Source organism: Salvia hispanica, chromosome 6 (assembly GCF_023119035.1).
Source record: "Salvia hispanica cultivar TCC Black 2014 chromosome 6, UniMelb_Shisp_WGS_1.0, whole genome shotgun sequence".
Lineage (NCBI taxonomy): Eukaryota > Viridiplantae > Streptophyta > Magnoliopsida > Lamiales > Lamiaceae > Salvia > Salvia hispanica.
In genome coordinates, this window is record NC_062970.1 from 398,822 (window position 1) to 420,208 (window position 21,387).

Genomic DNA, 21,387 nt, shown 5'->3' on the forward strand with positions numbered 1-21,387 from the left:
ATATGGGGAGGTATTATATATTTTTTCATTTTGCATTCATTTAAAAAGTTTTCCTCTCAACTTTATCCACTTTTTCTCCGTATCTTTCTCTTATTTTACCTATTTATTCTCCTCTCTTACGAGGATATAATATATTTACGGCCTGCTTATAACGTGCCCTAGATTAACATCAAGATTTAAATTGTACTCCGTAATCAAAAACTAAAATTTAATGTTAAAATTAATTTTATATACAATGTTTAGTGTATACTATTAAACCAAGATAAAAGATGATGCCTTTATTGTTCAAATTATTTTGTAGATTTGAACCATTCATAACCATATTGAATGAATCATGGTCGTGGATAATTCCAAATGTGGCAAAATTTTCCCACCTTTAAAATTTCATTAGAAAATACAAGCTGCCTCATAAGTCACATTGTCGTAAGACAAAACCATCAGAAATTGGAATAACATAACATCTTTTCTTCACAAAATTCAGCCAAATAAACACAATATCAGCATCAGATTACAGAAATTTACTCTATCCTGCACTGCGACATATCTAAAATCGCGACACGCTCGTAGAGGTGACATATATCATATTACAGAAATTTACTGTATCATGACATGCTCCTCCGAGAGGTGGCGCATCGAACATCACCCAAAATGGTACCAATATTCTCTGTTATGATGTATACAGCTCTAAATAGTGGATTAGACAGCGAGGGAGACTGGGAGAATAATACGGTTATTGCTGAGGCAGCACAGGTCTTTTCTCAACCATTTCATATTGCAGGACGAAGTTATCCTGCAACAAGAGGAACATCCACTTATTCCTCGACCCACACGAAACATATACAGCCAAAACATATTTAAAACCATGTAATACAAACCTTTCTTGCTGTTTGCCACAGATTGGGGTCGAAACAGAAGTAGCAACCCCTCTCGTAACTGTTTGTTTTGACCAGAGGTTCCATATTCTTCACCCGCGTAAACCATAACCTCAGATCTTTGTGGTAAAACCATCCTCTGTTGTACCTGTAACAAAATTGCAAAGACGTGGCGTTCAGATATTTGCACCTAACGTATAGTAAATATTTGGGAAAACGTATCTTTCGTCCAGTTTAAATATTTGGGAAAACGTATCTTTATAGTAAATATTTGGGAAAACGTATCTTTCGTCCAATGTTTAAAGATAATCCAAAAACATCCCAATGTTTAAAAACAGTTTAGCACCTAAGTTCAGACACTAATAACAAAGAAATATGCCGATTCATGTTTAGACAATAATAACACAAAAATATGCTGACGACACATAGATTTTGCACATTTGAAATACTGCGACTGTGAAACATTTGTGTCACTGTCTAGATGTAGGCACGGACATTTTTGGGAACATCTTGAATGTTGGGAAAATATCATATAGTTTGAGTTATTACTTGAAGGTACAAAACAATAAAAGCATTACATCTTTAAGAAAAAAATAAATGCAGCGAACAAAAGAAACAAAAAAAGTGATAGTACAATATAATGACTTACTGGCAAATTGGCAATCAAGTCAATGTTACAAAGGGACTTATTTGCTAGGGGGTGGTTAGATAGGACAAAAATGAAAAGTATTTGAGTGTCCCACCCATTAATGGTTCAGGGGATGGCATGTACCTAATCCCTATCCAAATTATTCCCATGGAAAACCACATCCAAACTTGAGAGGTCACACATATATTTAACAGCTTAAGGCAGTGAAAAGCATGAATAAGATCGCAAAGAGAAAATAGCAGCAATCAAGGTTGTCCTAACTAATCAGTCCATTCAACCACACATAGCAACTTATAACTTCACATCACTTAAATGGTGCTAATGTTTGTACTGAATCTCATTAATTTATGTGTCCTACTCATGTAATCCGTGTTATGAAAATCACCATTCCAACTCCATCTCTTTCTTCACAATCTTGTAAAGGTGGCAAACTTTCCCATAATATAAACACGACATTTTCTTACTCCCTCCGTCCACCAAAAAGGCCTAAGGGTGGTGCAGCGCGGGTTTTAATAGAAGTGGTAGGAGTATCGTGAGTGGAGAAAATGTACCACCTTAAAGGTAATGTTAGTAATCATTAAAAACTGTATTGTAAGTGAATAAAGTGGTGGGTCATGCAATAGAAAGGGTAAATAAGTTGATATATTGATGGCAAGATGTTATCGTTAGTGTTATATATGGAAAGGGGCTAATGTTTTTGACCTACCAAAACGGCAAAAGGGAATACTTTTAAGTGTGTAAGCAAGCTCACTCATAGTTATACAAGTAGATAAATCCATTCGTTGAAGTTTTGAACAAACTATATTTATCACTCGTCTCCACGTGATTTTCAACTGTAATGGACAAGAGCGGACTAATAGATTTATTTTATTTTTTATGGAACTTGCGAAGACATCATAATGAAGATGAACTAGTACAGATATGGAATGATTGGTGGTGGATGCACTTTATGTTGCACAACAATGCTTTTGACTAGCACTTCTGTTATACGGAAGTCGGAGCATCACTAAATAAGTAATAAATCAACGAAACTTCCATTATTATCTTTCCATTAATGGAATTTCACTTCTAAATTTATGTGTACTGTGTGAGGAAAAGCTGAAAAGAGAGACTAAGAATTAGGAACATAGAAACTTACAGTTCGTTTGCTGCAAAAAGTTGTGCCTCATCTTTTGGCATGCTATAACAGGAAATTATAATTACATAATTAGTGTGATCATTAGTCATTACAAATATTGAATTGTCTGAGAAACTGATAATTCGGTACCTGTAAAAGATGTAAAATAATGTTTCTGGACGGAATCTTGCGAAATAGGTTTGCTGTAAATACAAATAAAACACCCTTAGAGAGGATGGTAACAAATACTAATATTCTCCCCCCTGCTCGCAAAAAAAAAAGAGAGTAGACAATCTTGCTTTTGATTGTGGAGGAGCTTGATTAGTGTAATAAAACCAAGTATTCTTGCATATTGAAGCTAAAACATAGTAATCTCACCTTTAAAGGAGGAGTCTGTTTAGTATAATAGCACTCCGGCACACTGAACTCAGGTTCTCCTCTGACAGGTTCATCGGACCACGGGGATGCAAACTTCTTGTTAAGAGACTCAGATGAGTTCAAATTTAAACCTAGGGTCGTCAGATCAAGTCCCAGAGCAAGAGTGCTCAAAGCTGGCTTTACCATTTTTATGACGCTTAACAGACCAACTATCCCATATTGATCCAGTGCACTTTGGGATCCTGGCGTGGCTTTTATGTCTTTATCTCTAAATGGATTTATGAAACGAGATTGAGACTGCTGAAATTGCTGATACTGTTGCAGAAGATTATCATAAGATCCCAAGCAATTATAAGTCCCAAAGCAATGATTGCCAGACTTATTATATGGCCCTTGGCAAATGATGTTCATCGCATTATAAAATAAGAGAAGCATTGAGTCACAAATAGTTCCGGCAATAACAAGCATAGGCTGTCCCATACCTCAGGACCATGAAAATGAAGATCTGAGTTGCCCGATGTTAGATAGGAAACCCCTGATCCATTTATTGAGGAAGCACGATGTTGTTGAGGATGATGTGATGAATATGAGCCACCAAAATTAAAACCAGAAGACCTCCCCATCTGGAAATCAAAAGCATCCAAGCATTAGGTCACACTCACAGAGTCATGTGTGAACAAATGTTCAAGTACAGTAACTTACAGATAATTGCTGAGACTGCTGCATTAAATTTGTCATATTGTCGTGGATTTGTTCTTTTTGGTGAGCATTCATGGTATATTCAGCACTACCACCAACATTAAGACCGCCTACAGAACAAATCAACTTAAAACCACCAAGGCACTAACCATTAAAAAAATCACCAACTTGATCCAGCATATGTAATGGTCAAAATTTAAAAGGGGGTATGTCTTTCCATGTATGTTATATTTACATCCAGTATACGTTGTCAATTTAATGTCTGCTTTTACATAGCTTTTACATCCAGAATGGCTAATAGCATGCCCTTCCTCTGGTGGGTCTACACCTATCCTACTAATGCAGATACACCAACTAAGACATATTTCAAATTTCAATCTATAAGTTCAGCCAGACAGCCAATTTAGTGTTCCATGAAAATCACATATTTATTGGGTAAATACTCCTCAGAAGTCAAGCTAGGAGTGAGGACTTCGGACATTTTTCAAAATTTATGATAAAAATGGAAAGGCCTAATGAGTATGACCTTAACCATAATGGACAGTTATTTAATGAGACAAGAGAGTAATTGCTTTGGTCGAGGAGACACTATCTATAACTATTACTAACATTAATCTAAAATTTCTATTATCATAAGATTATAAAAGGTATTCCACTGGCATACTATCTTTGATGCAATAAAAGGCATATGATACTTAATGAGAAATAATAGTCACTTAGAATCTCTTTGAGGAAAATGGAATTACATAGAACACCACAAACCATCTGGACTTCCATCTAGAATTGGAGTGGTTCCCTCTAAGGAGCCATGGTAAACATATCCCAGAATTTGAGTGCAGATATTGAAGTACCTTTGTATCCCGGTAAAGCAGGGAAATCTTCATTTTGGATGCTGAATTCTTGGTTCTGTTGACCAAAACCGATGTTATGCTTTTGCATCATACCTTCACAGCAAGGAGATTTGAAAATAAGTAATTCTGACACTTCAAAAGGGAACAAAAAAACATTTAGTAAATTGAATAACCTATTTGACCATGAGAGCCACCAGCTGACGGGGGACGCCCTGATAGCTGAGGAAAATCATTTACATCAAAAGTAGCATTGTCGTGGGCATTTGACTCATTTAGTAATGCCATAAAACTAAAACTATTATTCCCAGCTTGAAATTGGTTTTGTGAAAGTGGCACACCAGCACCAGAATAAGAATTTCCCAGCATGGATACCACCTGCGGAGCTGAAATATCAATCTGTCAATCAATAGTAGTATTAAGAAAAAAGGGAAAGATGCAGACTCTGATTTGGATTCCATAATTTCAAATATCTTCTCTTAAGCAATACATAGCAGATTCGGATACAGCATTCCAAAATCCAATACCAGCAAATGATGAAAAGTCACCGTTATAATTTAATTTTTTTTATGGAAACTAGTAAAAGAATTCAGTGAATGATATATGTGCAGTTATGTCTAGATTTTAAAAGACATAACTGCATCCCCATGATATGCATTTTATTTTCAAATTAGGCTATGATCAATACATGTCAGAGCCACCAGAAAATCGCACCGAGAAACAGCAAATAATTACCTGTCAGATTCAAACGAGAAGCCAGACCAGGGATGTTTCCAACGCCCGTAGAGCTTGACCCCCTTGAAGCATTGCCCCCGCCCACAAGACCACCAATAGTATTTGCAATTCTTCCTGAATTTCCCATATTTGGAAGTACACCTGGGCCTAAAAGCATCCATTTGTGGCAATTAGTCCTTGTAACCCAGGACAGAATACAACATATGCAAACCAATTGAACAATCAATACTCATACCCCCTGTATTATTAAGACCTGAATGTCCATGTGAACTTCCCAAAGACAGCTGCATCAAAAGGTCATCACCAGGATAAGGACTGTATCAAATTATTAATCTCATACCAAATCTAGATATATATACTTACCTGAGAAATTGCATTAGGGAGACTATTTATCCCATATCTCCCATTAGACACGCTTCCTGGAGCTTGTTGAACACCATTTGGAAGACCACCAATATTTCCCGAATTTCTTGATGCATAAGGCCCGGGCATGTTTGACATGCTAAAACTATTATGGATATTGTGAAGCCCCTGAAGATTACCTGCTGATGAGAAAATACATTATTTACTCCATTCATCTGTATAGAAAATAAATATCAAGTCTCAACTCAAGCAATTTATAGCGCATACCACCGGACTGGTTTAAGGCAGCTCCAGATGAACCTGATTGCGCAGAAAAGGAAGTTGCAAAAGCTCTTCCAGCATTATCCGGAATATTTGAATTCGATCCATTCAAACCAGACTGTGTCCACATTTCCATGTTGATTTAGTTTATACGTAATCCAAAAACAAATGTACTTAGATTGGAAAGAAAAAATAACCTATTCAGTTAAGTGGCACAATGTATAACAGTCAAATTCTATTTAGTTTTCTTTTCTTAATTTTACATCTATTATATCATAAGCATGAATTAGCTAGTTGGCGGAATCAGAACCTCTAACAAAGTGGGCTATAACGAGATAAAAACTTACACTTAGTACCCCTGACATTGTGAATCCTCAAACCAAAAGGCAAAAGGTCATTCTTTTCCAGAGAGCTCCTATTACCTCTAATCCGAATCTTCTAGTGACCTGATGTAAATATCAGACAACATTCCACAAAAATCTATATGTATATATATAAAAGCACACACAGCCATGTTTTCCGCTACATCATCACGGTTTATCTATTGTGTAATCTGCAAAATAACGTATTCATATGCTGTGTACCTTCTATAAACTATAGAATCCAAACATGCCAATGTTTGGCGCCTACACTCATCCACAATCCACAAAATACTTGCTCTATGAGCTTGTTAACGGTTACTACACATCAAATTCCATTTCAGAAAAAAACAAAATCAATCGTTTCTTCGAAACCTAATATTGATCACGAAACCAAATCAAACAAAAAATATATATATACATGTGAACTAACCAAACAATTCTACGACAAATTTCAATATCTCACAAATAACTATTATCCAATTTTAGATGCATAGATTCCAATTCAAGGAAAACGAACAAACTTGCAGATCTCATCACAAAAGGAGTGGAGTGAGATGGAAAGAGGAAGGCGAATAAGAAGAAGCGCCACTGCAGAAGAAGATGCAACATTGGTGAAGAATAAGTTGACCTTATAAACAAATAGGAATAAGGCCTCTTTGATGTTGTTGCGTGTAGGCTGAGAAGAGGGCGGCGAGCACAAGTCCACGGCAATAGCGGCGGAAGCTGACGCGCTGGTCGATCGCCCGATAATAATGAGAAAAGGAGGGGCTGCGGCGGTGGTAGCGGTGGTGGATTGCCGAGTTTCGCCGGAATTTTTGTGAAGAAGAAGGAATGTGAGAGAGAGTGTGTTTGATAAATGGGCCTGATTTAGTTTACAGTATTATTCAATAATTAAATGAGAGAAAATTCATTTTACTATAGTAATTACGAATTTTAAATTTATACTATGATATGGAGTTTAAATGATGCATATATTGTTAGGATTAATTAGATTGATTTTCCTGCCAAATTCATAAGTAATTTTAATATTTTTTTATTTAAAATTAATTAAAATAAGTAGATGGAAAGTTGTTAATCAATTTAATTGATTTTAGTTTTTTTTTCCTTGAATAATCAGGATTTCTTTTAGTTTAGCTTATTTAGATTTTATTTAGTTTATTTCTTTTAAAATTTATTTGATTTGTTTATATAAAGATCTTATTGTTGTACTAAAATGAATATACTATGCTTTAATTTCGTCGAGAAAATCTCATTATCAATGCCTTAATCATTTCAAACTACAGCACTTAAATAGCCAACTACACAATTTGAATCGTGGAAATATTCATTTCAAATTAGATTATGGATAATTTGAATCGTGGAAATATTCATTTCAAATTAGATTATGGATAATTTGGGATTGTTATATTATTAACTCATAATTTAATTGGTAATTATAATTAAATAATAATCATTAGATATTCAAATTAAGGACTTAGAATCATCAATCTTTAAATGTCAATATTATCAACGAAAAACATCAATAAGGCCATAGGATTAATTATAAAAAATATCAATATGGGTATTAATGTCAATTAACTACATGTTTAGTTCTAACTAACTTTTAAAAGAAATCCCAAAACTTTAAATTCATATAACATATATCAAATTAAAGATAATTTCATACGGATTCCAACGATATCTTATATACATATGTTCTGACGTCAAAATTTGAAAAAAAATTCGAATTTTTTTTATTTTTTCATACAACGGAAGTGTCAACATACTATATAAAATATGTCAGTATAATACATGTAGAATGTCAATATAAACAATGAGTTAACATTCTTAAAGTATTGTGTTGATATTTTCGAAACACTATATTGATATTTTCATCCAAAACCCTAATTTAGAGTTTTTTTAATCTTTTTTTATTCTATTAATAAAAACAAAATATATATATAGCAAATTGTAGATCACGCGTTTTCTAAAATCCTAAGACCTTAAATGAATTATAGTTAACAATTAAATGATGAGTTAAGAGCATCCGCAATGGTCGGCTAGCAACCGGCTAGCCGATTCGTCGCGCTAGCCGAACCATTGCAATCGGCCGAGCGAAATCGGCTAGTGCTTCGGCGTGGGCTGGCCGATCGCTCGATCGCTCGGCCGATCCGTTGGCCGCCATTGTGGCGGCCCGATCGGCCAACGATCGGCCAGCGCCGATTTTTGATATTTTTTATATTTTTTTTAAAAAAAACCTATATAAACGTGATTTTCGTTTCATTTTCATTTGCATCACTTGTTTTAACGAGTTTTTCTCTCTCTCTAACTTTCTCGTAGAAGAGCATCATCGAGCGATGGATCACAACAACGAGTCCACCACGACGAGTGGATCTCGTACTCCCACTCCGCACCTCGGGATCCGGGTGGGGGCAGATGGGCCCGGGGTTTAACATCCCTTGGAATCAGATGATGGCCGGTGCGACCGGGGGGGCGATGGGGGGAACCGGGGGGTATGCCGGGGAAGATGCCGGGCGGCGGGCGCCGCGCCGTCGGTGGGGGGGTATGCCCCGTGATGCAAAGAAAGCAGATGATGGGGATGATGTATGCAGGGCAGGGGATGCAAGACGGCATGCATCCCGGATGCAGGGGGCGCAGTGGGTCACCATTGCGGATGCTCTACGTACTTAATCTTATTATAGATGTTTAATGAAGCAATAAAAAAGTCAAAACTCAATAATTTAAACACCTTATTCATCTTCGACATGAAGAAAGCCGCCCGCAGAAGCCACGTGGCGGAATCCTGTTTGCCGCAACGACGCATGCAGAATTTTATAATACTCCATATTTTAAAATTAAATCACCGAAAAATGAAAATAGTTTTCCTCTACAAAAACCCCGAGCTGATTATCCGCGCCACCGCCATATGCAATTTCCGCGCCGCCGCTCATCGCCGCCATGGACGGCGGAGGGGAGTCGTCGGAGAGACTGATGAGAACTCTGCTAGATCGATTCGAGAGCCTGGAGGCGAGCCACGAGAAGCTAAAGGAGCAGTTCGAAGTGGTCGTGCACGAGAAGGAGGAGGAGGAGGCGCGGTATCCTGGATGGGGAGACATGCCGGGGGCGTGCTTTGCCGAGAGCCCCTACAGGAGGGTGTTGGAGTACATGGGTCATGCGCTCCACGTCACCAGAATTGGCTCCGGCGAGATCATTTATTGGTATTGCTTTTTTGTTTTTTAATCCAGCTTGTTGATTCAATTCGATTTAACTTTAGGTGAATGAATGTCTGTTGAGCTGATTGATTGCATTGATTTGTTGGTTTTAGGGTGTTTGGGATGAAGATGTTGGTTGAATTGAATTAGGTCAAATATGGTTGGGGATTTTTATGCATTTTAGCTGTATATGCTTTGTTTCATCATTGTTCTATGTATCAAAATGAAACGCGAATGGAACTTTTTGGAGTACTTATTTATGCAAACTTCAAACTTTTCGTACTAACATGAAACAACTTGTATGAAAATAGTGTAATTACTGCTGAAAACTGCAAACTCGTGTTGCAGGAATCGTGCAGCTGAAAAGCTCTTTGGGTATAAAGACTATGAAGTATTAGGACAGGGAGATGTTGAACTACTTTTTGATGAAGAGCATCATAATCTAGTTCTGGGAATCATGGAGAGGGTGAGATTTGGAGAATCTTGGTCAGGGCAACTCCCTCTCCGGAAGCGATCTGGTCAAAGTTTCATCGCACTGGTTACACAGAGCCCGCTGTATGAGGATGGTGAGCTCACCGGAATAGTTACTGTATCAAGTGATGCTGCTGTGTTTAATAAAGCAAACTCGGGGAATATGAGAGCGAGTCAAGAGAATGCTAATGAACAATCTAAATTTCGTAGAATAAATTTGAAGAACATCCAGTGCCAGCAGCGGCAACAAATTGCAGGAGTGTCCAACCTTGCGTCTTCTGTTTCGAATTTGGTGCTTACATTATGTCCCTATGTCTCTTTCTGCATCATGTTTTTTTGCGTATATTAGAGTTTTCTGATAATGGTCAGGCCTCGAAAGTTTTATCTCGGACACGAGGGAATGTCTCCTCAACCTATGAGACATGTGGAAGTGCAAAAGACAACGAGGATGCTGAAGCAGATAGACCACCAAGAGCCCCTGTGAGTATTAGTCGATCAAGTGTTGATTTATTACGAGGGAATGTAAATGAATCGAGAACTATGTGCAGATTGCTAAGGGCACTTTTGGGTTGCCCATTGGGAGGAGTAGAACTGAAGGATCATGCTTGGAAAAGGAAGAAACAGCATCTGAATTTTCTCAGCCTTCAAAACTTGTATACTATATTCTCCATTTTTCGTAACATTTCGTCTACTATCCAACCTTGTCCATTGGAGAGATTAGCTTCTCCTGTCTGCCTTATTAAGTGCTATGAACTGTATTGTTAATTTCCAATAAGTTCGTGTATCCTGAACTGCAGGCAGTAAAAATCTTAGGGAAGTTGCATATAGGAGCAAGCAGCAGCTCAGAGAAAGTCGTGGCCGAGAGAATACAACAAAATGGTTTTGAGTATCCTTCTAGTAGGAAAGAAGCAGCAAATGGGACATGTTCTCCAAATTCGAAGTCACTGAATTTGGAAGATCCATCTAATGGGCAGTCAGATTCTCAAAAAAATCTAGGTCCAGCAGAGAGTTGTGGCAGTGAATGTGGATGCTCATCGAGCAAATGTGAAAATGATCCGCCTCTGGTAGTCCGTTCTGCGATAGAATGGGAGGATCTACAGCTCAAAGAGGAAATTGGACAAGGTTCGGTTTCACGAAATTGTGTTAGAAGCTTATGTGTTTTTTATTAGTACATTATTGTTTTTGATGAACATTGTTTGCTTTCAGGTTCGTTTGCAGTTGTGTATCGTGGAATCTGGAATGGATCGGTATGTACCCATATCCATCGGTAGCCTTACTACAAACTACAGAGAGCTTTCTCGTCTCGGAACTTAATGTTCTATTTCCTTCAAACTTTTCAGGATGTTGCAGTTAAGGTTTACACCGGTACTCAGTATGACGAGGAGACATTGGTTGACTACAAAAAAGAGGTGAATGAAAGCAATACGGCATGAAGGAGTTGTTTCAAGTAACTCATGCATTACTGACTTTGAAGTACCATGTTGTTTAGATTGATATTATGCGAAGGTTGAGGCATCCAAATGTATTGCTGTTCATGGGAGCATCGTGCACGAAGGAACGAATTGCCATTGTCACTGAATACATGAACAGGTAATTAAAACAAGGAGACTATGGGAGGAAACATGTTCCCGTTCAAATCTCCTTTGAATAGTTCCTTGTCAACTATGCAACATTTACAGCCACATGATATGAGCAGGGGGAGTCTCTTTAAAGCATTGCATAGGGGCAACCAACCGCTTGACACCAGACGTCGTCTGAGGATAGCTCTTGACGTGGTATGTCACATTCTCAAGTCGATCATTTTCCCTCAGCTTCACCGTATTTTTGGGCCAGCCATGTGTATAAGCTGGTTGAAGCAATTCAATCTCTTTCATTTTTTGTTTACAGTCTAGAGGGATGAACTATTTGCATCACAGAAATCCACCGATAGTGCATAGAGACCTGAAATCTTCAAACCTTCTAGTTGACAAAAGCTGGAACGTCAAGGTACTAATAGGAATATTCCATTGGATCACATCATTTCACTCAATCCAAGTATTTAGAGCAGCCACTCTAAATTACTTCTTTTCAGGTTGGCGACTTCGGCTTATCAAAGCTCAAATATTCAACTTTCTTAACAGCGAAATCCGGAAGAGGCACAGTTAAGATCATTGCTTGTACCCCTCTTATTCTACGGTTCCCTATTTTAACTGAGGCTTTTCTGTACACGTTGTCTGATATGAGTTCTGTGAATTACTTCAGCCTCAGTGGATGGCCCCCGAAGTCCTCCGGAATGAACCTTCAACAGAAAAGTAAAATTTTAATATTTGTGTGTTTAATGTAGTTAATCTCTGTGGTATTGATTGAGTTAGACATATGGGGTGTAGGGTGTAAAAGAGTTTGAACATGCATTTCGCACGGGCGTGTTACATACCGGGTTGCTCATCTATTCTCAACCTTTTAACAGGTCGGATGTCTTCAGCTTTGGCGTCATCCTGTGGGAACTAATGACTGAACTCATTCCATGGAGCAACCTGAATGCCGTGCAGGTAACTTCACTACAATCAATCCACGCAGTAGTTTTGTTGCTCACCTATCAAACATTATCCACTTCGTGTTTATGAAGGTTGTTGGAGCTGTCGGCTTCGCGAATAGCAGACTAGATATTCCACACAACGTTGATCCCCAAATCGCTTCCATCATATCGGAATGTTGGGCAAGGTAATCTAAGCCGTCAACCTGGCTATCGACATGCCAAAATCTGAAAAAACTGATTTGAGTTCTGTCAAACTTTCTGCAGCAACCCTGAAGACCGGCCATCGTTCAAAGACATGATCCCGAAACTGGAGAAGTTGTTGGTTCAAGCAAGTGGTGGGGGCGTGACAAGAGCAGCTTCCCAGCCTTAAACTTTTCGTCCCCTGCTGAGCGGAGCAGCACCTCTGTCCTTGCCCTTAACAGGAATCTGAATGTGTTGTTTCATCAGTAAGTTTTGCGTTAACATGCTGCATCCCCCTTTTAGTTATAGAGAAAAATATGCTAATCCAAAGTGTACATTACTATGATCATATAAACGATCATCATAACTAACATATTTAAATATCTTTAGTGGTGTTCGATTTAGTGGATTAGATGAGATCGAGTTTTATGAATTTGTCCTGGTTGGGTGGATCAGTATTTAATCTCGAAATAATACCACGTAGGATTAATCTTGGCTTATGAGTTATCACCCCTAACAAACATAGCCTAATATATTAAATTTTGTTGGATTTTCGGATTATATTTCTTTTTCTCCATAATTCAAATTTTCAGTTTTGTTCATAATTCTTCTAAATTCAGATTTCTCTTTACTACATATATTAGCCGAATTCGACTTTGTTTGACTCAGTTGCATTCCCACGGCCAGACTTATTATTTTAAATTTTCAACGACCATAGGTCCATTTTCATGTTATTTTGTCCAAAAATACATAAACAGGAGAATGATTCAATGTTATGAATGTCTATAATGATTTATGATGTCTAACTAAATGCTGGAATACATGCATGTGGAGTATATTATTCAATTCTCAACATAAATAAATATTTCCCCAGCGTTTGATTTTATGCCTTCCACGAACCATAGTACATCTTTATTTGTGGTTACTTACTTTTCTGATTTATTTTAAATTAATCTTCGATTTAAGAAATATTTATAGAGATGAATGGAAAATTTTGGATGAGAATTGGAAGAATTGGAATTATATGAGAAATGAGAGAAAATAGTACTTTCCTCTGTCTCATTAAATATGAAACATGTGCATTTTCACATGTTTTTAAAAAATAATAATAAATAATTAAAGTGAAAAAAAAAAGTTAAAAAGAGAATAATATAAAGAAGATTCTCTTCTATATTATTTTCTCTCTTACTTTAATTTTTCACCACTTTAATTATTTATTATTATCTTTTTAAAATAAGCGTGCAAAAGTAAACGTTGCATATTTAATAGGATAGAATGAGTTAGGGGTGGCAAATCGTGCGTTTTGGGTCGTTATCGTGTCGACACAATAACGACACGAACACGATAACAACAAACACGAACACGACCCGTTAAGAAAACCTCAAACACGAACACGAACACGACCCGCTACCCTCAGACACGAACACGACACGAACCCATTAACGACACGAATTGTTTCGGGTCAACACGACACGAACACGACACGAACCCATTAATGACACGAAAATAAGTATTGAAAAATGAAAATAATAAGAATAATAATATTAAAATATTATGTGTTAATAAGAATAATAATATTAAAATATTATTTGTTAACGGATAACACGAACACGACACGAACACGCATTGTTAACGGATAACACGAACCCGACACGAAATTTTCGTGTCCTTAATGGGTCGACCCGATAAGGACACGAACACGATAAGCTCTGATCCAAATTCATTAATTTTATGCCGGTTCGTGTCGTGTCAAGTCAAAAATTGTCAGTCCTAGAACGAGTACTTATTTAGTGAAGAGGAAACTGAGCTTCAGTGATTGTTAAAAAACATGCAAATTATTATATGAGAAATTAAATGAGAAAATAGTGTTGAAGAAAGAAACTGATCTTCAGTGATTGTTAAAAAACATATAAATTTATTTTAATCAATTTTTACATCAACTCAACATAAATTGTTATTAATATCACTTATGTTGATCCTTATATACACTTTACAATCACATTACTAATATTTTCAAAATATAACCAAAGACTTAGAATAATTACCAGGATATACTCCATTTATTAGTTGAAAAAGAAACGTACACAAGGCCGCCACGACGTCGTTCCGCGACACGACGACGACGACGCCGAGGCGAGCAAGCACGCCATCGCCGTCGCCGCCGCGACCGCCGCCGTGGCCGATGCGGCCGTCGCCGCCGCTCACGCCGCCGCCGCGGTGGTCCAGCTGACTAGCAGGAGCGCCGGTGGCCGGGAGGCGAGGGCGGCGGTTGCGATCCAGTCTCAATTTCGTGCCTATTTGGTAAGTTTTTTTTTTTTTTCAGTTTTCACTGTTTTTTTTACGTCTGCCTTCACACGTTTCATGCCGTTACCGTTTAAATGTACCGTTATGCCCTTCCTTGCTCGTCGAATTTTCGGATTTTGCCGCGTGAATTCACCCCGGGTAAGGGCATAAGTGGGATTTCACTCGCGCTTTCATGGCGGAGCTGTGTTTATGTGCAAATTCACGGCTGCACCAAACGGCGCCGTTTCACCTTTCACCTGAAACTTTCTTAACAAAAGTGGGCGCTCACAAATTTATATATAGTCAAATTGCATAAAAAGATACTACTCCCTAATTTTAAAAATTTATATACTTATTAATTTAAATTTAATGTAGATTAAATAAAGTAGAATAAAGGGAGTATGAGATAAAATAAATTATGTGAGATTAGATATAATTTTATCTGCTATAAGTTTGGTCTAATTACAACTCTAAGAATAAACATAAAATTTGAACTCCGTGTGCGAATAGGAGTCACGGTTCACTTTTATCATAAATGGTAATAGGGTCTCACATTCCACTCGCATTTTATTTAAAACTAATATATATAAGTGGGACCCACGTTCCACTAACTTTATTCCATCCAATTTTCTTAACATTTCTTAAAACTCGTGCCGCCCATAAATGAGACTCCTAATGGCAGACGGAGAGTGTAACAACTAAATTCTTTTATAATCAATCATAATTTGACCAAATTTTTTTATTTATTTGATCGTTTGGCTGTATATATGTAACATATACTCCATATTTGTGATGCATATTTGTATGGAGTCAAATTAATTATGGGGCTAAGCTTTTTCTTGCAAAATAGTGATGTTGTTGGAGTGGAGCTTTCATATCTGCTGTTGGATTTCGGAACCAAGTCCAAATTGTACTTGTTTATTCATTTAAACAATCTGATGCATTAATGTTGTTTGTCCATGGAGATTGACACGGTCGTTCTTAGTCGGTGCAACATCTCATTTTACAAATATATTCAACTTTGTGTCACTCAACCACTCCCACAAGTCAAACATTTCACACTATGTAATAGTGGTGATGTAATGGTGGTAGTACTTCTTTGTCCTCTACCCGAGTCGTGAGTCCTATTTTTATATATTCATTGTACGATGAATTGAGAGTTAAAAAAAAAATTAGTGGAATGCAAAATTATTTCCCCAAGTTGTGAAATGAGAGTTCTTGCTTGAGAATGTGTCCTTGTACTAAAGGACAATTTAGATCTTGGAATGGATACAGAGTTAGGATAGCTTTAATACAACATTTATGTATGGCTCTCCTTTTCACTCTGCTGTGCTGACATTTACTAACATGTCACCATCCCATATACACTGTCACAGTGTCACACTTTTAGCTTAAAGTGAACAAAAAAATTATTTATATTGTTTGTTTGCTTGCGTAGTCGAGGAGAGCTCTGAGGGCGCTCAAGGCGTTGGTGAAGCTGCAAGCGCTCGTGAGGGGGCACCTTGTGAGGAGGCAGACCGCGTACGCTATGCGCCGGCTGCAGGCGCTCGTCCGAGCACAAGTGAGGGCTCGGGCAGGGCGGGCGCTGATGTCGGATTCCCCTCATTCGACCACGAAATCCTTCAATTATCCGGTGAGAAAGCTGTTCCATAAAGGGTACCTAATTAGAAGGGGGACCATTTCTTCACTTTAATGCTCTAACACTGTCACAAACAATTGCTAGAACTAGAATCTATATATTTGACATCATTTACATATATGGATAAATTTTCTAGCAAAAAGCAATAGCCAGTTGGAATGATGTAAGTTTGTTTTCATTGTTGTGGTGCATAAGTTGGGGGTCGGTGAAAAGACGTTAAGACGCGTCTCCTCCAACCAATGAGTGATCTCGTATTTCTTCGTATAATGAATGGTTGGTTACCGTGTAGGGGCCAGAGACGCCTGAGAAATTCGAGCATGCTCTTCGGTCTAGGAGCACGAAGCACGAGCAGATGATGATGCTGAAGGTTTGTTGTGGAGGGTTCTTGATTGGTTTGGTTTGGTTTGGTTTGGTTTGTTAACTGTCTCTAACCTAACTATACCACTGATCATGAAAATGCAGAGGAATGGTTCGAGATCAAGCGGCTTTATCTCGCCCCACCACCACGATCCCGAGAAGCCACGTGCCAGCAGAAGGTCGTGGGAGCACGGTGATGATAGAAGCGGCAAGATTCTTGAAGTGGATACCGGTAACGTCCACATGAAGCGCAGGAGCCTCTTCTGCTCGTCTCATCTTAGCCTAGGCTCCGAACAGAACTTCCCGAGCTACACCACATCCAAGGACTCCACGGCCCGCCAGTCAATACGTAGCCTGTCATCGGGCGAAGTTCAATCTCCGGCCCCCTTGAAGTTTGCAGAGGAGGACACGGATGAGAGCGCGACATTCTATTCCGCATCGTCGAGGTCCAAGAGCGATGGCACTAGAAGCTGTCTAAGTGGTTACTCCGATCACCCGAACTACATGTCTTACACAGAATCATCGAAAGCTAAGGTGAGATCCCTCAGCGCTCCGAGACAGAGACGCTACTATGAAAGATCGAGCTCTGCCAAGAGGTACTCGGATCACGGCTATGGTGATTCGGTGCCTACTCAGGGAGTGTCTACCTTGCACGCCAACTTCACTAGCAAGGCCTACCCGGGATCCGGCCGCCTGGATAGGTCCGGGATGCCCGTTCGAGGCGACTTCGAAGGTTTCAGTGGTGGTGCTAATTGGCAGAGATTTTGAGGTCAAAACTTGGCACATATTTTCCTTAAGATTTTTAACTAATTGCTAATGTAGCCATGTAGTGTGTTCTAACCATGGTTTTATCGTGTCATGTCATTTTCGTATCAACAAATTAGAACTAGACATAAGAGTAAAATGTAAAATAACTTAGTTAAAGTTTTTGTGATATGTATTCATTGCAACCTTTATGATATGATTTTATAACATGCTTGTTTATGCTATCTTTGGTAATTGCTTGTTTATTGCAATTGAATTATTCTATGAATGTTCATTCTCACCAACAAAAATGATCTGATCACACACTTATTGTACAACAACTAATTCTAAGGGGACAAATAAATCAATTCAAATTTCAAGCCAAGAACAAGAATACAATCTATCAGTAATAAAACAAAAGAATAGTAGCAGTTCCAAATGCCAAATACAAACTATGAATTGGTAGAGAAAATGAGAAACTAACTATATACACATGACAGCAAGTATAGTATGCAAACACAATACTGCACCGCGAAAAACGCAGAGGCGGAACCACCCGGAAAACATCAGTAGTTGCAGCTCCATCTCGAGGTAGGCACGCAGCTCAGGTAATGGCACCAGCTGCATTTATCATTCCCCTTCTCTCCTCTAAACAGCATCAAAAGTCCTACGCTGAATCTGCAGCCATTCGGGAGAATACGGGATGCATGAGTTCAACAAACCATGTATATACAACATCTGTAAGATAACGTTTGGAGGCAGAGGAAAGCCTTACCCGACAATAAAGAGAATGGTGGCAACGATCCACATGACATATTGACACGCCGTGTACTTGGACTTGAGGCGCAAGCGACCTGGGAGATGACGGCCTTCCTTCCAACCAAACTGGGGTCGGACCAGAAATATGAATCCCAAGAGTAACCCGGTCAAGAACCCTCCGATGTGAGCAAAGTTGTCTACGTGTGGGAGAATCCCGACAGCAAGATTGATTGCAATGATGATCACGAGAGTAAACAGAGCTGCCCCCTGTAAGAAGAAGATTGATAAGTCTGGTTAAATTAAACCCGAGGATAAGTTTTCCTATGCGAAGAGGCTTACCTTGTTCGCGTAAATAGTCCAGTTGGTGAGCAACTCCGACAGCATTGCTCCGAGAAGTCCAAAGAGAGCACCCGAAGCTCCAACTGATATGCTGTTCTGTATAAAGAGCGAAGACAGAATGCTGCCCCCGATTCCTGATATTAGGTAAATCAAGCCTACTCGGACTGCGTGGAAAAAGAAGAGCTTGTTAAGCAGAACGAACGATATGGACACGAGGAGCTAAGAGACGCAACCAATGTCCGAGTCCAAAGGTTGTTAGTCAAGATGCTTACCAAATCCAAACTGCTGCTCGAGGCGGATTCCAATGAAGACCAAGCTCAACATGTTCGCGAGTAAATGAATTAGACCAGCGTGCAGCCAGATGCAAGATACGAGCCTCCATGCTTGGTTCTGATGCACGATCTTGTTCCATTCGAGAGCTCCCAGTTTATCCAGTCTGAAACAGCAGATCGGATGAGTCTCGTTTAAAGTAGAACGATTGAAATTCTAATATCACGAAGGCACAAAGGAATGCAGTGGAAACTGAGACTGCATAACGACATCCAAACAAACTAACCACATTTTGCAAAAGCTCATATTATCACAGCGAAATATTGGGAGATTATTGTCTCAGAATTCCAAACTCATATATAGCCTTTACCAAAATAAATTTCTACGTCTCAACGTGTCTACAACTAGAATTGATGCCAATGATACAACAAAATAAAACTTTTCATTGCTAAAACTGACAACGATTCAATCAAGAATGGAAACTAAATGAAGTCTCGGATCAGAAGAGAGCAACCAAATATATTTGTAGAGAACAACAAAACTTCACAGTTCACACACAAACTAATTGTCAGAACCCCTCAAAATAAACTACCTAATCAAAAAACATAAGGATTTAAGGAGTCATTGCTACAAATCATGGGTGAGTCAGTCCCAAACATTCAAGATTGAAACTTTACACCACTATGTTGGAATATGGAGCCTAAAAGGAAGTGAATCAGTCCAGAGCTACAACGACACTTTTGGGTTCGGTCCTTTTGACTATATATAACTGTTCTCGCATTGTAAATTGCATTCGAAAATATACGGTGAAATCTCTGGCTTGACATCTCCTTCGCCTATCAAGTCATGCGTTTATTTCACTTATGTTTGTGATTACTTGTGGCTATTTTCGTAACACAATCACCATACCCAAACATCCAAGATTGAAACTTTACACCAATCACCATTCCCAAACACTCAAGATTGAAACTTTACACCAATCACCATCCCCAAACACTAAAGATTTAAACTTTACACCAATCATCATCCCAAAATATTCAAGATTGAAACTTTACACCAATCACCATCCCCACACATTCAAGATTGAAACTTTACACCAATCACCATACCAAATATTCAAGATTGAAACTTTACACCAACCAATGTGTGTGTGTGAGAGAGAGAGAGAGAAGAAGAAGCTTACGTAGAGGAAGAGGGGCCGAAGAGGGGGTTCTCCCTAAGAGGCTGAAAAGAGAGGCGGCCAAGAAACTTAGCAACGCAGCTACCAACGCCATCATGATTCTTGGGACAGTTGTTGACAAACATGATCACAGCAAACATGGCAACATTGGCCACCACAATCATGGGCACCAGCCAAGAAGTCCATTGCCTCTCCGAATAATCCACATCACCTGAGAATCTCTGGTTTCTCCCCTTTGCCGATGTGCCCCTCTCCAAATCTCCATTCCCCACCATCGCTCCTGCGCTCATCTAACTTCTTCGATTGAAATTTAAATATGGGGCTTCTTGATTTATCTGTCCCTGTTGAGAAAAGGGTGGAGTAGCTTCGGGAGAATTCAAGAATTGGTAGAGAGAGAGAGAGAAGAGTTGCTTTCAGTGCTTCCGGAGATTAGTTTTGGAATTTTTGATTGAGTGTGTGTTTTTAAGGTTTTGTTTTTGTTGTTGGTGAGTTTTTGTCAGTGGAAGATGAAGTTTCGTCTATGCTTTATTGAAAAGCTTTTCTATTTTACACGAAATATTCGGAAATATTATTCTCCATAAAAAAAAGATACTCTAATTTTACATTTTTTATTTATTTTCCCCCAACTTTTTGGTTTTTTAACCTAAGTAAAAAAATAATTTTGATAATATATAACATGAACTATAATAGAAAATTGGTAAAATAAAAGAAATTGAGAAAAATCATTGAAGTACATGTTTGATTTATATATTTATGAATACTTCATTTATGCCAATATCCAAATTTGAGATAAAATATGTACGTATCTCACAAAAAATTGTGTGTGCAAATTAAACACAAGTTTCCATTCACAATAAAGAATCTTTCCATCACAATTCTAATATCTCAATTTTAAATAAAGTACATTCTTTATTAGAGACGTGGTCGGTTTAAATATTAATGACAGATTTTTTCTAAATCAAAAAAAGGTTAACAATTCATGTATCTAAATCGAAAAATAAAAAAAATTAAAATTTATGTATTTACAGTTAAAATACATTTTTTCTATTAAAGCATTCCAGCTTCATTTTGGAATTAAATTATTTTCGATAAAAAATCAGAGAATTTGATAATTTATATGTTTAAATTTTTAAAAAGCTCGATATAAAAATTCAGAAAATATTAAAGATTTGTGT

General features: G+C 38.2%; 4 protein-coding genes and 1 non-coding gene across 7 annotated transcripts; 3 read left to right on the plus strand and 2 right to left on the minus strand.

Moving 5' to 3' along the window:
- Window positions 1–424: 424 nt before the first annotated feature.
- LOC125196022 (probable NOT transcription complex subunit VIP2) lies at window positions 425–7,137 on the minus strand. 3 transcript variants are annotated; one of them, XM_048094369.1, is made up of 15 exons: window positions 6,913–7,137; window positions 6,270–6,360; window positions 5,929–6,040; window positions 5,662–5,843; window positions 5,534–5,582; window positions 5,299–5,445; window positions 4,740–4,949; window positions 4,567–4,659; window positions 3,719–3,825; window positions 3,499–3,639; window positions 3,017–3,331; window positions 2,789–2,841; window positions 2,660–2,701; window positions 876–1,020; window positions 425–790 (listed from the first exon to the last, which is right to left on the minus strand). In XM_048094369.1, exons 2-15 carry the CDS (start codon window positions 6,285–6,287, stop codon window positions 731–733), a joined length of 1,674 nt encoding a protein of 557 aa, XP_047950326.1. In that variant the 5' UTR covers window positions 6,288–6,360; window positions 6,913–7,137; the 3' UTR covers window positions 425–730. The 3 variants fall into 3 exon arrangements, with proteins under 3 accessions (XP_047950326.1, XP_047950327.1, XP_047950325.1); XM_048094370.1 differs by having other exon boundaries at window positions 5,662–5,840; window positions 6,270–6,368; XM_048094368.1 differs by having other exon boundaries at window positions 6,270–6,368.
- On the plus strand, window positions 5,932–6,012 carry LOC125197652. Its single transcript, XR_007172185.1, has one exon. It is a non-coding gene; the product is annotated as a small nucleolar RNA snoR35 (small nucleolar RNA).
- A 2,004-nt stretch (window positions 7,138–9,141) lies between the features above and the next one.
- Window positions 9,142–13,026, plus strand: LOC125196651 (serine/threonine-protein kinase STY8). The gene is made up of 15 exons (XM_048095246.1): window positions 9,142–9,481; window positions 9,824–10,238; window positions 10,316–10,426; window positions 10,495–10,599; window positions 10,744–11,068; window positions 11,153–11,193; window positions 11,287–11,355; window positions 11,436–11,536; window positions 11,643–11,721; window positions 11,834–11,932; window positions 12,018–12,086; window positions 12,188–12,237; window positions 12,393–12,474; window positions 12,552–12,646; window positions 12,726–13,026. Exons 1-15 carry the CDS (start codon window positions 9,222–9,224, stop codon window positions 12,829–12,831), a joined length of 2,007 nt encoding a protein of 668 aa, XP_047951203.1. The 5' UTR covers window positions 9,142–9,221; the 3' UTR covers window positions 12,832–13,026.
- Window positions 13,027–14,372: 1,346 nt separating this feature from the next.
- LOC125193244 (protein IQ-DOMAIN 22-like) lies at window positions 14,373–17,909 on the plus strand. Its single transcript, XM_048091007.1, has 5 exons — window positions 14,373–14,378; window positions 14,709–14,942; window positions 16,363–16,557; window positions 16,853–16,930; window positions 17,026–17,909. Exons 1-5 carry the CDS (start codon window positions 14,373–14,375, stop codon window positions 17,686–17,688), a joined length of 1,176 nt encoding a protein of 391 aa, XP_047946964.1. The 3' UTR covers window positions 17,689–17,909.
- Window positions 17,910–18,054: 145 nt separating this feature from the next.
- On the minus strand, window positions 18,055–20,702 carry LOC125196481 (RHOMBOID-like protein 2). Its single transcript, XM_048095011.1, has 5 exons — window positions 20,216–20,702; window positions 19,035–19,198; window positions 18,763–18,926; window positions 18,440–18,690; window positions 18,055–18,342 (listed from the first exon to the last, which is right to left on the minus strand). The coding sequence occupies exons 1-5, from the start codon at window positions 20,500–20,502 to the stop codon at window positions 18,231–18,233; spliced, it is 978 nt and encodes a 325-aa protein (XP_047950968.1). The 5' UTR covers window positions 20,503–20,702; the 3' UTR covers window positions 18,055–18,230.
- Between the last annotated feature and the right edge of the window lie 685 nt (window positions 20,703–21,387).